Source organism: Caloenas nicobarica, chromosome 6, assembly GCF_036013445.1.
Source record: "Caloenas nicobarica isolate bCalNic1 chromosome 6, bCalNic1.hap1, whole genome shotgun sequence".
Lineage (NCBI taxonomy): Eukaryota > Metazoa > Chordata > Aves > Columbiformes > Columbidae > Caloenas > Caloenas nicobarica.
The window spans coordinates 25,673,682-25,686,522 of record NC_088250.1 but is presented as its reverse complement, the minus strand read 5'-3'; the positions used below and the strand labels follow the sequence as shown (position 1 = coordinate 25,686,522).

The 12,841-nt window shown below is 55.3% G+C and overlaps 2 protein-coding genes across 3 annotated transcripts in view; one reads left to right on the top strand and one right to left on the bottom strand.

Moving 5' to 3' along the window:
* Positions 1 to 1,639: 1,639 nt before the first annotated feature.
* On the top strand, positions 1,640 to 7,336 carry VIL1 (villin 1). 2 transcript variants are annotated; one of them, XM_065637550.1, is made up of 19 exons: positions 1,640 to 1,729; positions 1,951 to 2,025; positions 2,163 to 2,359; positions 2,617 to 2,725; positions 3,021 to 3,131; positions 3,227 to 3,429; positions 3,939 to 4,017; positions 4,171 to 4,269; positions 4,366 to 4,519; positions 4,628 to 4,728; positions 4,870 to 5,007; positions 5,176 to 5,334; positions 5,419 to 5,598; positions 5,714 to 5,859; positions 5,984 to 6,128; positions 6,401 to 6,589; positions 6,746 to 6,814; positions 7,003 to 7,140; positions 7,223 to 7,336. In XM_065637550.1, the coding sequence occupies exons 1-19, from the start codon at positions 1,655 to 1,657 to the stop codon at positions 7,334 to 7,336; spliced, it is 2,481 nt and encodes an 826-aa protein (XP_065493622.1). In that variant the 5' UTR covers positions 1,640 to 1,654. The 2 variants fall into 2 exon arrangements, with proteins under 2 accessions (XP_065493622.1, XP_065493623.1); XM_065637551.1 differs by having other exon boundaries at positions 1,655 to 1,729; positions 5,419 to 5,588; positions 5,722 to 5,859.
* Positions 7,337 to 8,481: 1,145 nt separating this feature from the next.
* The window catches only part of USP37 (ubiquitin specific peptidase 37), a 37,386-nt gene continuing 33,026 nt past the window's right edge, over positions 8,482 to 12,841 (bottom strand). The window contains exons 23-24 of the mRNA XM_065638162.1: positions 12,428 to 12,566; positions 8,482 to 11,620 (exon numbers count right to left, since the gene is read on the bottom strand). Coding sequence (XP_065494234.1) covers positions 11,533 to 11,620; positions 12,428 to 12,566 — 227 coding nt within the window. The 3' untranslated portion in view covers positions 8,482 to 11,532. The remainder of the gene's footprint in view (positions 11,621 to 12,427; positions 12,567 to 12,841) is intronic.

Below are 12,841 nucleotides of genomic sequence, written 5' to 3'. Positions count from 1 at the left end.
TCCAGCTGGGGGTGGTACAGTCTTGGGACAGTCCCATGGGCACGGAGGTGATGTGCCAGGTAGGGAGTGGGACATGAGGACATGTGGATGGGAAGGGGACACCCTAGGAAGGTGATGCTGCATTGCTGGTGGGTCTGAGCTGGTGGCACCAAAAACCCCATTGCTGGGACTGGGCGAGTGGCGGGCAGCAGCGTAGCCGAGCCCTGGGGCATCAGCCTGTTGCTGTCGCTTTGGGGAACATTTTGCAGGGGGGAGCAGGCTTCAAAAACCCCATCACCATGGGCTTGGTGCCAAGGGCCAAGAGGGGAGCAGATCTGGGAAGGGCAGCAGGTACCACTCGGGCACAGCAAGCCCGTGGGCAGAGTGACTGGAGTTGCCCTGTGCTGCAATAGCACCTGAGGAAGTCAAGCACCCCATGAGTAACAGGGCTCCTCAGGTGCTGCAAAGCCTTGGAGGACCATAGGGACCTTGACTCCAGGCTGTTCCTGCCCTTATATGGTGAACACAGGCTGGCACAGGAGGGGACAAAGTTCTCCTGGGTGGTGGCACCTGAGCACTTTGCCTAGGTACGCTCACCTGTGCCCAGCTCCGCGGGGAAGGTGAGGGGCTGTGGCGGGGGGACAGGGAGGTGGACATGGGGGCAGCACATCCCATAGCCCCTCTGGCTACCAGCACCAGGGGGGGCCCAGGGATGGGGCTTGGGAACCCACCCATGCCCCACCTGGGAGTGTGCTGGGGGGGATGTCAGGATGTCACCCCCTGGATCTGAGGCACAGGATGTGAGTGCTTTTGGGGCAGTGCAGTGGGACTGGGTGGTGTTTTGTGGGGCTGGGGGAGCAGTGACTCCTCCATTGAGCATTGCAGGCTCTCCCTGCCAGCCTCTGCCAGGGCACACGGGGCCTTTGCCCAATGCTGGCTACTTGAACCCCCTGCCTGCTTGCCAGCCAGTGCTGCCAGCCTGGCAGGGACAGCTGTGGGCAACCTTCGTGGCACCAGGGCTGAGCCCTGGCACATGCGGCGGCTGTGCCCTCCCTGGCCGGGGACGGAACGGGTGGTGGGGTTGGGATGGGGGGGAACCGAGGCAGGCAGAGGGTGCTTGCGCATGTGTGTGGCTGCGTGCTTGTGTGTATATGCAAGGCCACCAGCAGTGGCCATGCCATAATGTGCCATCTTGTGCCGAGCTGTGCCAGGACCAGGCTGAGTGGGACCGGTTCCTGCTGGTGCTGGGGAGGAACAGGCCAACACACAGTGGTGTCACCTAGCTGTGGCTGCTGCGCTGGGGATGCCCTGTACAGCCCTGCCCTGTGCCCAGGCACAGGACAGGGCACAGGGGTGCTCAGGGGACCCCCTCCTGCTCACCACAGACCCTGGCACAGAGCCGTGACAGCCCCCATTAGCCACAGTGACAGCCAGGCTGAGGGGGATGGCAGCCCCGCAGCTGTGTGCCTGCAGCCTTGACACTGCAGTGCCGGGGTGTCCCCTTACCCTGTGCAGCCCTGGACAGGGGGTTTATGGCCGGGGCGGCTGGGGATTGGGCAGGGCAGCAGATGGCACGGCAGGCTGGCTCTGTCCCAGCTCTTAATGACATCGCCTGCCGTTAATGAGGGTGTTGCCGATGCTCCATCAGGTCCCCTTGCGTGCAGCACCCGTCACCATGGTGGAACTCAGCACCAAAGTCAGCAGGACGCTCAACAAGACGACGCCAGGCATCCAGATATGGCGAATTGAGGTGGGGATGGGGGCACCTGTCACCTGGGCACATATCACCGGGCTGTTTGGGAGGGCTGCAGGAGGGAAGGTCCCTGCTTTGTGTCCTCAGTGCATGGGTTTGGGGTCTCAGTGCAGCACTCAGAGTTAAAGCCACCCAGGTTTTGGGGCTGGGGGCAGCGGGGTGCACAGGGATGGGGTCGGGTGGTCCCCACTGGGCTGATGTCTCCCTTACTTCTGCAGAATATGGAGATGGTGCCAGTGCCCACCAAGAGCTACGGCAACTTCTTCGAGGGGGATTGCTACGTCCTGCTGTCGGTAGGGCAGCCTGGGGTCCCATGGCGGATCAGGGATGGGTTCTGCCCTGGAGAGGGCTGGGGTACAGGGAAAAATGTCCCTGGCCAGAGTGGCCTGGGGACACAGGGGCTCTTCTAGCGGGAACCGGTGTCCTGTAGACACGCAAGACTGGGAACAGCTTCAGCTACGACATCCACTACTGGCTGGGCAAGGAGTCAAGTCAGGATGAGCAGGGGGCAGCTGCCATCTACACCACGCAGATGGATGACCACCTGGGCGGGGTGGCCGTGCAGCACCGCGAGGTCCAGGGCCACGAGAGTGAGACCTTCCGTGCCTACTTCAAGCAGGGACTCATGTACGTTGGTCACCTCTGGGGATCTGCTCCCACAGTGGGTAATGGTGGGAAGGGGCCCTCTGCAAGCCCCCCATGCGGATATCCCCAGTGGGATGGGGGAGGGAGAAAGAGGATTTAGAGTGGGTTCTGCTCCATCCATCACCCACGTGGGTGGGTGAGAGGTCCCTGAGCACCTCCCTGCACACAGAGGTGGGAGCGAGATCCCACTGGAGTGAGGTGGGGGCCCCAGGGCTGACACTCTGTCCATTTTCTCCCAGCTATAAGAAGGGTGGAGTGGCCTCAGGTATGAAGCATGTGGAGACAAACACCTACAACGTCCAGCGCCTGCTGCACGTGAAGGGCAAGAAGAATGTGGTGGCAGGAGAGGTGAGTTATGGGCTGCAGGGGTTCCCCAGCCACCCACCTCTGTGCAGTGACACCATTTGGGGTCAGGATCAGGCCCGCTAGACATAGCTGCCCTCAAGCAGCGGATAAGGTGGGTATGGGGCCATGCAACCTTTTCTCAGAAGCAACCTCAACCCAAAAAGCCCCTTTTGGGGTAGGGAGGAGGAACACAGGCTGGAGACATCAGTACTGAGCCAGGACAGGTGAAGGCTGTGGAGCCAGGGGGACCCAGGCGTCCTGCTGCTTGACCCACCCTTCCAATCCCATCCTGCTGCAGGTGGAGATGAGCTGGAACAGCTTCAACCGGGGCGACGTGTTCCTGCTGGACCTGGGCCAGCTCATCGTCCAGTGGAATGGCCCTGAAAGCAACCGAAATGAGAGGCTGAAGGTACAGTTGGGGGATCTCAGGGTTCCCCCCCGGAGGCAGGGGATGATGGCCAGCCCCTCCCTGATCCGGGCTGGCCTCTTGTCCCCTGGGTGCAGGCGATGACCCTGGCCAAGGACATCCGAGACCGGGAGCGCGGGGGCCGTGCCAAGGTGGGCGTAGTGGACGGTGAGGACGAGGGTGCCTCGCCGGGGCTCATGCAGGTCCTCACACATGTGCTGGGCAACAAGAGGGACATCAAGGCAGCTATTTCTGATGACAAAGTGGACCAGAAGCTCAAGTCCTCCCTCAAGCTCTACCAGTGAGTTGCTGAGGGTGGGTCACTCACGGGGGCATCTCACAGGGTGGCAAGGGAACCCAGAACCCATCTCTGCTGTGTCCCGCAACTCCTGTCCCCATGGACAGACACCAGGAGGGGTCAAGGCCACTAGAGGGGTGAGGACAGGTCCTTTGGGTGCTGTTGGAGCAAGGGGAGTCTCCAGTGACAACAAGGTTGGTACTCGATGGAGAGATGTTTGTGGAAGCATGACCTTTGGACATGGTAGCAATGTCTTGGGGTGGCCCCGTCACATCTGACACCACTTTGTGCCTCCACATGGCCATGAGTGAGCTGGATATGGCCCTACTGGACAAAAGAGCAAGCTGCAAACCATCATGGGTCATCCCTCAGTACCAGCTCTGCCATGACTGAGGCTGGGAAAGGGATGGGAAGGAGACACCCCCACCCAGCTCTGCCACTCCAAGGTGGAGATGGGGAGGGGCTTTTCCAGCCCTGTTTCTAACCTCCCCTCATCTCCCTCCCTCTTCCAGTGTCTCCAATTCCAGCGGGAACCTAGTCATCCAGGAAGTGGCAATTCGACCCCTGACTCAAGACATGCTCTTGCATGAGGTGTGTCACCCACAGGATGCTCAGGGGTGCCCAATTTCCTTGGCAGCTTTAACCCTTTGAAAGCCGATTTGGTCAGTGAAGCCCACCAAATTGGCTTTTGAAGAGTTAAAGCTGTCCAAAGTCCTAATTTCTGCTTTTGTTCCCCCTTCCAAGGACTGCTACATCCTTGATCAAGGGGGTCTCAAGATCTTCGTGTGGAAGGGCAAGAATGCCAACAAGGAGGAGAAGCAGCAGGCGATGAGCAGGGCATTGGTGGGTGCTGGGCTGGGGGTCAGTTATGGGATAGCCTGGCTGTTCCCTGGGGTGCTGAGCATCCCATGCCCATGTTCTGGGTCTGGGTCCCTCCAGGCCTTCATCAAAGCCAAGAACTACCCGGCCAGCACCAGTGTGGAGACGGAGAATGATGGGTCCGAGTCAACTGTCTTCAGGCAGCTCTTCCAAAAGTGGACCGTCCCGAACCAGACCAGCGGGCTGGGAAAGACCCACACTGTGGGAAAAGTGGGTGAGTGTACCCTTCTGATGCCACAGGAATCCCTGGATTGGGATGGGGGGGCTGTGGGGACACCCATGGCTGGCGGGATGTGACTCATTCCTGTGCCCTTCCCCGCAGCCAAGGTGGAGCAGGTGAAGTTCGATGCCACCACGCTGCACGCCAAGCCCCAAATGGCCGCGCAGCAGAAGATGGTGGATGATGGATCCGGGGAGGTGGAGGTAGGGTATCCAGGGCAGGATGTGGGACCCTCTTGGTGCCCCCCCAGGCTGTGCCACGGGATGTCGGGGAGACCAGGGGCTGTGGGGTTGTGGGATACACCAGCCCCTGGCAGCAGCACATCCCCATCTCTGTCCCACCAGGTCTGGCGTGTGGAGGACCAGGAGCTGGTTCCTGTGGAGAAGCGGTGGCTGGGCCATTTCTACGGTGGGGACTGCTACCTGGTGCTCTACACCTATTTCGTGGGGCCCAAGGTGAACCGCATCATCTACCTCTGGCAGGTGAGACCCCCCAGGTCACCAACCCATGGATGAGGGACATGGAGACCTTCCCAGACTGGTGGGGCTCTGCCCCCACACACGGTACCATGGGAGTGGCAATGCCAGTAGTGTTCCCCAAGAGGGAAAAGGGGCCGTGGTGGGTGCTGAGCCCTGCACTGCCCTGCCCAGGGCCGCCATGCCAGCACAGACGAGCTGGCTGCCTCTGCCTACCAAGCTGTCATCCTGGACCAAAAGTACAACAATGAGCCCGTGCAGGTCCGCGTCACCATGGGCAAGGAGCCGGCCCACCTCATGGCCATCTTCAAGGGCAAGATGGTGGTGTATGCGGTGAGCGAGGGGCTGCCGGTGGGGGAGTGGGCAGGTGGGTGAGCCTGTGGCACCGGTGGTGACCTCCTGTCCCTGTCCCACCAGGGTGGCACCTCGCGGGCAGGCAGCAAGGAGCCCATGCCCTCCACCCGCCTCTTCCACGTGCATGGCACCAATGAGTACAACACCAAGGCCTTCGAGGTGCCTGTCCGTGCCTCCTCCCTCAACTCCAATGATGTCTTCGTGCTCAAGACCCCCAGCTGCTGCTACCTCTGGTATGGGAAGGTGGGTACCGCAGGGCATCAGGGTGAATGCTGCCAGCCCCAAGAGAAACATTCCCATCTCCTCTTCCTCCTCCTCGGCTGGGGCCGGTGATGGAGCAGCCATGCTTGCTCTGCAGGGCTGCAGTGGGGATGAGCGTGAGATGGGCAAGATGGTGGCCGACATCATCTCCAAGACAGAGAAGCCAGTGATTGCAGAGGGACAGGAGCCAGCTGAGTTCTGGATGGCCCTGGGCGGCAAGTCCCAGTATGCCAACAGCAAGAGGTACCAGCCCTGTGCCCGCAGGTCCCTTGTCCCTGCCCACCCTCAGGGGTGTGATGGGCCACCAGTCCCCAAGCAGGGTGAGTCCTGTTTCCACCACCACCACTGCTGTGTTGCCCTCTGCCAGGCTGCAGGAAGAGAACCCCTCTGTGTCCCCTCGACTTTTTGAGTGCTCCAACAAGACGGGCACCTTCCTGGCCACAGAGATCATAGACTTCACGCAAGATGACCTAGAGGAGAATGACATTTACCTGCTGGATGCCTGGGACCAGGTAAGCTGGGGAGCATGGGGTTTGGGGACACCTTTGATCCCACAAGCTGATGTCCTCAAAGGGGTGGAAGACCTGCAGTGGCCAGATGTGGTGGGATGGAAGGCTGGAACCTCACCATGTCCCTGGCTCCATACTGTCTGTTCTGCAGACCCCCTGCTTCAGGGAGGGCTGAGAATGGACTCCCAGCACCCTTCCCCATGGACAGATGGGTTGAACACAGCCCCAGAGGGCCGTGTCCCACCCCGGTGGTGGACATAGTGATCCTGTTGCAGGTTTTCTTCTGGATTGGGAAAGGTGCCAATGAGGCAGAGAAGGAGGCAGCAGCGGTGATGGCGCAGGAGTACCTGCAGAGCCACCCCAGCGGGCGTGACCTCGACACCCCCATCATCGTGGTGAAGCAAGGCTACGAGCCCCCCACCTTCACTGGCTGGTTCCTGGCCTGGGACCCTCTCATCTGGGACGTGAGTCATGGAGGGGACAGGAAAGACCGGGGGGGGCCCTTTGCAGATGGGGACCAAGTCTGGATCTGGCCCCAGCCAGGATCTCCAAGGTGCAGGCAGCATTTTGCCTCATCCCTGCCTGTGCTGAGGGTCTGAGCTGGTTTGTCACCTTCCCAGGATAAGAAATCCTACGAGGAGCTGAGAGCTGAGCTGGGGGATGAGAGCAGCCTGGGGCAGCTCACCACTGTAAGTACCACAGAGGGACGGGGTGGCTGGGGTAGGAGGGGGCACAGAAAGCCCCTCTGTCCCTTGGCAGGTGGCATGAGGCATTGCAAGGACTCATCCTCTGGTGAAGGGATACCTGGAGCCAGCCTGGTGCCTCCATTCCTGGGGCCACAGGGCAGCCCATGATGTGACCCTGTCCCTCCATCCAGGCGCTCACATCTAGGCAAGAGGTCTTCACCGCCACCACCACCCTCCTCCCTGAAAAACTGGAGACCTTCCCCCTGGACGTGCTGGTGAACACCTCGGCTGAGGACCTGCCACGGGGTGTGGATCCCACCAGAAAAGAGGTGAGCTGAGGCTGGGGAGTTGCTGGGGGGGGGCTGGGGAAAGCCTCCCAGCTTTAGCTCTGCCTCCTCTCTCCTTCCCCAGTGCCACCTCTCTGACCAGGACTTCCAGGCTGTCTTCGGCATGAGCCGCTCTGCCTTCGGCAACCTGCCCTTGTGGAAACAGCAGAAACTCAAGAAGGACAACGGACTCTTCTAAGGCAGGAGCCTGTGCCCCTGGGACATGCCCAGCTTGTTATTTTTATTAAATAAAATATATTTGGAGAGCAGGGCTGCACCTTCCCCCCAACCGCTGGGCTCAGCCCAGTTGTGGGGCTTATTTGGCAAAGAGATGGCATGCGGGGGTACATGGGTCTTAACTGGGCACCTGGGCAGTACAGGGAAGGACTCTCAGCTCCTTCTCCCCCAGGTCCTTCCCTTGCCCCCTCTGCTCAGAGGTGATGTACAAGCTGCCCACGCCAGGCCCCCCCAACTCCCCCATCCCACCCCAGTGGCTGCAGCTTGGGGTTAAAGGTCTGGTGTACAGCTGGAGCCGCTCCCTCCATTATCACCTGCACCTCAGCAAATATGTGCAGTACTAAAGGTAAAAGCAACAAGCCAGAGGCTGAGGAGATGGCACCTGTGTGGGGATAGCATCTGCTGGGGATGGTCACCAGGGATCGCTTGTGATTTCCCCAGGAGTTGAAGGGGACATCTCCCTCCTCCTTAGGAGCCACAGAGACCTGCAGAGGGCCTGGGGTTTCCCCTCAGGGACATGTCTCTCCAGGGAAGTGGGATTTGCATGTGCAGGGAGGTGCTGAACACACACGGGATGTTCCCGGGCAACTGAGCAAAGTCCCAACAGCAAACGCAGGGTGGGGTGCCCATCACCTGCAGCGTTCAACAGGCAGCAGCCCAGTGGGTGTGGAAATAAGATCCCAAACCAAGAGAGGGTTAATAAAGAGGTTTTAATTTCACCAAAAAAAAAAAAAAAAAATCTATCTACACATCATTTAAAAAGAGGCAGGGGGAACCCAAGAGCAAAAACTGTGAAGAATGGAGAGGAACAGGTCTGCTAAAACACAGAGAAAAGTGCTGCTCCACATCAACAGTGTAAAGAACCAGAACGCTGGGGTGCAGGCAGAAACCGGCAGTGGCCACTCCGTGGCAGGCAAGGCTGGAGTCCGGCAGCACGGCTACACAAACAGCAGCTGCCAGGGGTCCTGCACCCCTTTTTCTCTCTTTGGCGGGCAATTACAGGGGTAATTTGCTCTATTAAATGGAAAACAAAGCAGATAAGTTGTTCCTAGCCCCGCCCCCCCCCCTCCCGAAGCATGGGCACCCCCACGTGCCCCATGCCTGGGTGAACCGCAGCAGGAAGCTCTGGGCTGGAGATCAGCTGTTCCCAGGGCTGTGGGGCAGGAAGGAAGATGCATGGGTGCTGGTTATCCACGCTGCGCAGGACAGGGAAGGTGATGCTGCAGCTGCAGGCATCGGAGAGCCCCACTCCACCTCCGCCGCTCCTCGCAGTGGCTGCAGGCTGCCGCGCCGGTCGGGAAACCAGTCCTGGCTTTGCAAAGGCTCTTTGTGCAACCCCGCTGGCCGGGGCCCCCCAGGGACCAGCACACACAAGCTCCAGTTCATCAACACGAACTGTTTTACACCTCTTGGAATAGAGGAGCAAATCAAGACCAAACTATCGCAGTCAAACAACAAAGGAGCAAGAGGAACGGCAAGAGTGGAGTTCCTTGTATTTATATGCTGAATCACACTTGGACTAAACTAAGCTGACTCAGGAGCAGGTAAATGTTTAACTGCAACTCTGTACATCTGAGGAAGAGCCTGCACACGTTCAGGGACTGCAACTGAAGTTCTCCACCTACCTATACCCCAGGATGGGCATCCCATCTGGAAGTGATGACCTTACTGAACTTGCTGCTGCGACAGCAGGAGTGGTGGGCACATTATGGGTGGGATTGCACACCCGCCTTCCTCCCTGCTGCTCTCCGACAGGCAGAAAGGCGTCAGCAAGTAAGGGGCTCCGCAGACACTCCTGCCAGGGTGAAGGTGCAACTGAGCTGCGTACGCCAAACAAAAAAGCTTAAAGCAATTAATAGAGACGTCTGCAAATTCTTAATGGCTAGAATAATAAGCAAGAACTTTTCATAAAACAAGGAATGCTGGTTTCAAGCACCAGCTTTTTCACCTTGCTCCAAACAAAAACTGGTTTTACACAAAAGTTGATGCACTGAAAAGTCAGGCAATGTTTGCTTTTACTATAAATTAACTGGAGTGCAGCGCCTTGGAAAAACAACCTTGACACTCAAAAAAGTAGAGCTGATTTCTGATATACCAGTTATTTACAGCACTAGCATAGGATGCACTCGGGGAAAACAGATTTGTCCTCTGGACAGAGCAGTCCCTTCATCACATTCACAGGGGAGATCAGTTCAAAGGAAAACTCCTGCATCACCACCTCTTCCCATCACCCAGAATTCTACCAAAATTAATATCAATAATAGAAAAGTATAATGCTTTGTAATAAATTAACATATACACCCACTCGGGCTGCATCTTACAAGATAAACGCCCTGTCATGTTTACAACCAAATGTTCTCTCCCAGCTTGGAAACCAGAAAGATGTCACGCTGACCAGGACCACCAGGCTCATCGCACACAGGGACTGGAAGGTCAGTCGGTCTTGTCACCACACCGGGGTCCCCAAAGTACGCAGCTTGGGGACAATGTCCAGCAGCAATGGCTGTCACTCGCTGCTGCACACAGGGGTGAGAGGAGGCCACGGAGGTAGCGTCCCCGTGCCAGCCTGCCAGGATCAACTGGTGTGGAAGTGCCCATGGAAGAGGTGCCTGCTGTCTCCTAAATCGATGGTTTCATCTGCTTTGCTTCGGCTGGTTTATTCCTGAGAAACTCCTAATGATAGTTTAAAAAACCCAGAAACTATCTCGACAGCAAAAAAGGTGTTTTTTTTGTTTTGATTTTTTTTTTAAAGAAGTCTTTCACCTCTAAAACTCAAGCTGCAAAATCAGAACTAGAGGTCAAAACAAGAGCAACTACTCTGCTTAACAGCAACAACTTCTCTGAAATGAGTAAATGCCAGCAAAAGGAAACATCTGCCCCTACTAAATCAGCACGAAGGTGCTGAAAAAAGAAAAAAAATGAAGTCACTAGGCTTTCCCCCTCTGCTGAAACTAGCTATAAAAGGAGCATCATGTCTCCAAATCCAGTAAAATGCAACACTTCTTTCTAACTGTGTTCTGTTAATGCTGAACATGGGCTTTCTGAAAGCTTTCCACCTGGTTTAGTTTCACAGTTTGAATGCTCTGCACTCCTTGGAAAGGAGAACAGAGGCAGAGCTGCAGTAAAAACCCTATTACCCTGGGATGCGAGAAGACCGAGGTTCAACCAAAGAGCAACTCCAGTGCCAAGCCCACCCTGCAGCCCCTGCCCTTCCCCGCCACTCTTGTTTCTCAACAACGCCGGCCTGCGCAGAAAGAGTAAAGCCATAACACTTTGCCCTCCCAGAAGGTGACAAGGGGCTGTTGCTCGACTCCTGCTGCTGTTCTCAGTCTGCTCCAGGTGTCCTCCTACCCCAGCTACACAGCCCTAAGCAATACAGCTTCAGTGCAAAATACTGCACACCCGAAGAGAGACCTCTCCTCTCCAAACAGTACTTAGGCAACAACCTTATGAAGAAAACGCAATCAAATAACAGAACTTGTAAAACAAAAGAAATCACATACATAATCTAACGTCTAAATGAGGATGACAGTGAATGGTGTAAAAAACCGACAGAGCTGCCACCAGGTATGCGATACATTCCACAGCACCCACAGTTTGTTTCCTGGAACTGCACGAATGTCAAAACGCATCAGCGTGAGTGATTCCAAGACGCCTGTTAGCGAGATGACTGGCAAGAGCGTACTCAGTGATCTGGGTTTCCAGTGAATATTACTAACATAACACACGCCAGGTTACAGAATCTATTGCTTAAATTGCCCTTGGAGGAAAAAAAAAATGCCAAGTGATATGTAAATCTTTGCCACTCACGTCTCACAGGTGAATGGGCTTTTAAAGTCGAGTCTCTTTTTGCACTATTTTTTTTCAATCAGTTTATGAGCAGCTGTAGTCTTGTGGCTTGATGCAACTCTTTAAGGCTCCATGCTGACAAAATTATTTGAGGAACAATAAAAACTTCACCACAGGAGGATCGCTCTGGGATATCAGGTTTAAATATGTGGTTCAGGCCCAGGACTCGCAGACAGTTCAACAAACCGAGCGTCCCATATTTCTACCTTTTGTCTCTTGTTTTGGCCCTGAGCTGTTTGTTACTCCTGCATGTCTGGCACAAGTTCAAAATCTTCCTTGTTCCTCAGGAGGAACAAGGTGTTTTACTCTTCACAGAGGCTGACGAACCGATCTTCCTACTTCCATGCTAAGTGGCTGTGCATTTTTTTCTGTTTCTAGTAACTCATCGAAGATATCCCTAGAACAGAGAGAAAAGCCAAGAGTGAAACTTATGTACAACAACAAACCACTACATGAGACAGCCCTGAGGGAATCAGCAACTGGATTTAATCCACAAACTCAAGCGTCATGAATCCTGCCACAGAAAGGTGTCTTATCTGGCATCTCTAAGCAAGGCTCCTGGAATCCCACAGCACTTTTAAAAGATTTATTACAATGAATAAGGTCAGTGGTAAGCCTCAAAGAACAGTAACAATAGTGAAAGTAACTCCTGGCTGGTAAAAGGATCAGAAGCAACACAAGACACAGTCTGTAGCTGAAGTAATATCCTTTGTTAGAGCAACCAGTAAAGGCAGAAAAAGGGGACAAACTGAGGGACAAAGTCCCTTCTTCAGTTCCCTCTGCCTGAAAAGATATTCCTTCTACCTACAAACCTCATCTCAGCCATGTCCTGAGATGACCACAGCTGCAACAACATAACCACCGGGGGCCAGGATAAGGGCATTTACAAATATCATAGCATTTAAGGGAAAAACCCAAGCTCCATTATGATCTCTGGTGCAATCAGTGCATAACTGACACTGAATCCCCTTCTTAGAAGATGATGTCATGTATCCTGTTAAAACCCTGCATATTAGTGACATGATTCCACACCTCTGAACTCCGAGCATTGTCATTCCTTCATATAATGCTGACTACGATTTCTTCCAACAAATACATGGAGATACTTTTCATCCCATCAAAAAGGACTAGAGGAAGAAGAGAAGCCCACCTCCTCACGAACAGCAGGTATTTTACTAGGAACAGAATTCCCCAAGACACCCACTTGTGCATGTAGAAGAAGATGTAGCCGCTTCGGTCTCTGTCACACTGAACGGTGGCCTCTAGAGTTCTAGACACTTCCAGGTCATTGTAGGTGAACCAGGACTGCTTCTTGATATCATAGACATCACTGATATAATGACCTTTAAGATAGAAAACGCACCTTTCTTTTCACGCTGCACTTCAACTAGTACGCTGGTTAGCTAACAGGTACTCTGGTCCAGTGACCAGTGTCAGATTTAAACGCTAAAACACGGTGAAGATCTTGGCCAGTGAGCTGGTAACCAGCACAAGCAATTCCACGGACCCCATAGGAAATATTTCATCACATGCCATGACATCCTCAACCTGCTCCCCCACCAGCAAGCCACAATAAAAGACTTGCTGTGCTGCCTGAACTCTTCTCTGCAAATAATCC

Excerpts from the sequence above, each read along its gene's own strand:
- VIL1 (XM_065637550.1), top strand. The coding sequence starts at position 1,655 with ATGGTGGAACTCAGCACCAAAGTCAGCAGGACGCTCAACAAGACGACG. Across the intron at positions 1,730-1,950 it reads TCCAGATATGGCGAATTGAG|AATATGGAGATGGTGCCAGT; the intron begins GTGGGGATGGGG and ends TTACTTCTGCAG. Across the intron at positions 4,520-4,627 it reads CCACACTGTGGGAAAAGTGG|CCAAGGTGGAGCAGGTGAAG; the intron begins GTGAGTGTACCC and ends CCTTCCCCGCAG.